We start from the raw sequence: 2783 nt of genomic DNA on the forward strand, positions 1-2783 counted from the left end.
GGCCAGGAGAAAAGATGGGTATGACAGGCTCTGGGAAGAGAATGGGGTAGAACTTATAGATGAGGGAGCTCTGGATGGCATTGTAAAAGACAAGAGTGCCAGAAGCATTTTCCAGGTATACCCCAACCCTGGGCACAGGGTCTTTCACTCAATGGTTCAGTGATTCCAGATAGGTTTGGAAATAGTAATCCTCTTCCTTCTTGATACATCGAAGCAGGAACAGAGAGGCAAATGAGTCCACTTCCCTACACCTTTTTCTGCTCAGTTGAGGGGTAGAGATGCCCAGTGTCCACTGAGGCAATTGAGTCACATCTACCTCCCAGTACTGTCTGCCTGAGCTGAAGGCCTGCTCAGCAAAGACATCATGCCAAGCAGGGTCGTCAGGGTGCTTGGTCTCCACCTGCCAGCCTTCTCCAGCCTTCACACTCTTCAGATCCTCAGAAACAGTCACACAGGGACCGGGTGATGTGGGATCCAGTGTGATGTCCACTCTGAACCGGTTGAGCATCTCCATCATGCCAGGGATGGGGTATTCTCTCAGCTCTGGGGCCACAGCCTTGGCCCTTTGGGACAACACTGACTCAGTCCTTGTCAGCAACTGCTCAACTTCCCCTAGCAGACCCACATTGGGTTGGTGGCCTGCCTCCTGCAGCTCTAGCATGAGGTCCTGAAGGCTTTGCATATGCTGGGAGAGTCTGTCCTGGCTCACCCTTTCCTCTTCCTTCACCCTTTCAAGACATTGGGCTTCTTCCTACATGAGGAAGTAGTGAAGTTTGTTATATTCTCCCATGATCATCCAATGCCAGTCAAGAGCGAGTGTCTCCTCCTCAGCAAAAAGCTTCTCAGCTTCTTCAAGATGCTTCCCCAAGTCCCTCTGAATGTACTGGAGCTTCTCCCTGCAGTTGTGAGCAGCCTCTTCTACAGGAGAGAGCTTGTGAGCCCCATGCTCTGGGCTTTGGGAACATCTCACGCAGAGGGGTGTCTGGTCATCTTCACAAAAGACCTTGAGCACTTTCTTGTGCCTGGCACACTGGCTCTGTTCCTCAGTGTTCTGCAAAGGCTAGGGGCAGAGCCCTTTGGTCAGGTCAGACAGCTGTGCTAGGCACCCATTGACTGTTGGGAATTCTCTGACCTGGGACACCTGGCTGCATTCAGGACAAGAGGAAGCTTGAGTTGCAACTCTCCAACTCCAGGAGAGACATGCTCTGCAAAAGCTGTGCCCACACCCTATGGTGACTGGCTCACAGAGGTAGCTCCTACAGATGCTACAGGTGATTTCCCTCTGCCATTCCTGCAGCATTTCCCTAGCAGCAGCCATTCTTCTCTCTCCAATTGTTCCTTTCCTGCAGCAGCTGAGAGGAAGAGACTTCAGGCCTTGCAAGAAGAAAGGAGGCAGTGCTTCTGAGGGACAGGATGCTCTCCTTTTATAGGAAGTAGCCCTGTCCCTTCAGGGCCTCCCAGACAAGGTGTCAACTCCTCTAGCCTGCAACCCTGCAGTTCAACCTGTTAACCCTTGCTGGCTGTAGCAGCCCTGAGGCCCCCAGAGTTCACAGCTCTGGTTGAATCCTTTGCATGGACAAGTTTCATCATGCTGAGAGTGCTCCTGTGTGTAAGGAGTTATGTTATGAAACATGGGTGTTTAGCTCAATGGATTTTCAAATCTGATTTGTGCACAGACCCTCTGCAGACATTGGAGCCTATAAGCAGATTCTTTCCTTTCCCTTTCTTCACCCAGTCAGTTCCCAAGTCTTCTCAAGCATCCCTTCATTATTTCCCTTTCCATCCACTTACTGAGAGTCACAGAACTTGAGACGAGGAAGGGACCTCTCTGGCCATTTAGTTCTACCCACACCTGAAGGCCAACCCCATGATAACAAGTCCAAGAAGTGGCTGTCCATTTCTCTGCTGCAGGAGGAAAGTGGCCACCCACATTGGGGTTCTCATGACCTCTTTTCTATTGCAGTGACCTTTACATTTGTCTCCCTGCTAACAGTCCCCATGCTTAGGGAGCCACCTCTGTGCAGTTGCCAAATAACCTTCCTTAAGTAATTTGAAGATTGAATTTGTAGCTTCCACGTTTGGATACCAGCACTGCACAAGGATCGCCTCAATTCAATTTTTTTAGGCAGTAACCTTCCGGATGTGTGTTTTCCACCGTGAATACAACATTTCCTCTGGGAATGAAAGAACCCTCAGAAACTGCTTTTACTTCTATAGGAAGGTGGCCATTATAATTCTCAAGGATATAACTCCATTCCTTTTCATTAAAGACATTATATTGAAAATGTTCTCTATAGTTCTTGGTGGCTTCTTGGATTTTTTCTTTGATCACTGCTTTCCCTTTTAATCTGAAGACCTTTCTTACACTCCAGAACACTTTCTTGCCAGGCCATTAATGCAAGAGGATTTGGAGTAGGAAAGGACTTGAGAGAAACTGCGTGCTTTACTATGCCTCCATTTTACTGATGGTGAAACTGAGTGCCAGCGATGAACTAGCAGGAACTGGCAAGGCACAGACACCCTAAGGAAACAAGAGAAAACACAAAGAACTTCGTTAAGGCCATGTTTGATTTTCTGATTGATGGACAAAAGGAAAGAAATTGTTCTTCAGAGTCAGTGCTTCCTCACACCCATCCCCCAAAGTTAAAGTGCCTCCTGAGGTGTGAATCTTAAGGTGGTGCACAAGGCTCCGCCCTTTCCCCCCCCTCCCTCCTCCTCCTCCCGGATAAAAGGAGTAGGGATGAGTGGAACTCACTCAGATTCGGGAGCCCAGCAGACAGCCG

At 49.0% G+C, this 2783-nt stretch overlaps 1 protein-coding gene across 1 annotated transcript; it reads right to left on the reverse strand.

Annotated features, from left to right (window-relative positions):
* Nucleotides 1-480: 480 nt before the first annotated feature.
* On the reverse strand, nucleotides 481-1300 carry LOC114049392 (tripartite motif-containing protein 43-like). The gene is made up of 2 exons (XM_027870679.1): nucleotides 1133-1300; nucleotides 481-1060 (listed from the first exon to the last, which is right to left on the reverse strand). The coding sequence occupies exons 1-2, from the start codon at nucleotides 1298-1300 to the stop codon at nucleotides 752-754; spliced, it is 477 nt and encodes a 158-aa protein (XP_027726480.1). The 3' UTR covers nucleotides 481-751.
* Nucleotides 1301-2783: the final 1483 nt, after the last annotated feature.

Source organism: Vombatus ursinus, unplaced genomic scaffold (assembly GCF_900497805.2).
Source record: "Vombatus ursinus unplaced genomic scaffold, bare-nosed wombat genome assembly UNPS02003168.1, whole genome shotgun sequence".
NCBI classification, from domain to species: domain Eukaryota; kingdom Metazoa; phylum Chordata; class Mammalia; order Diprotodontia; family Vombatidae; genus Vombatus; species Vombatus ursinus.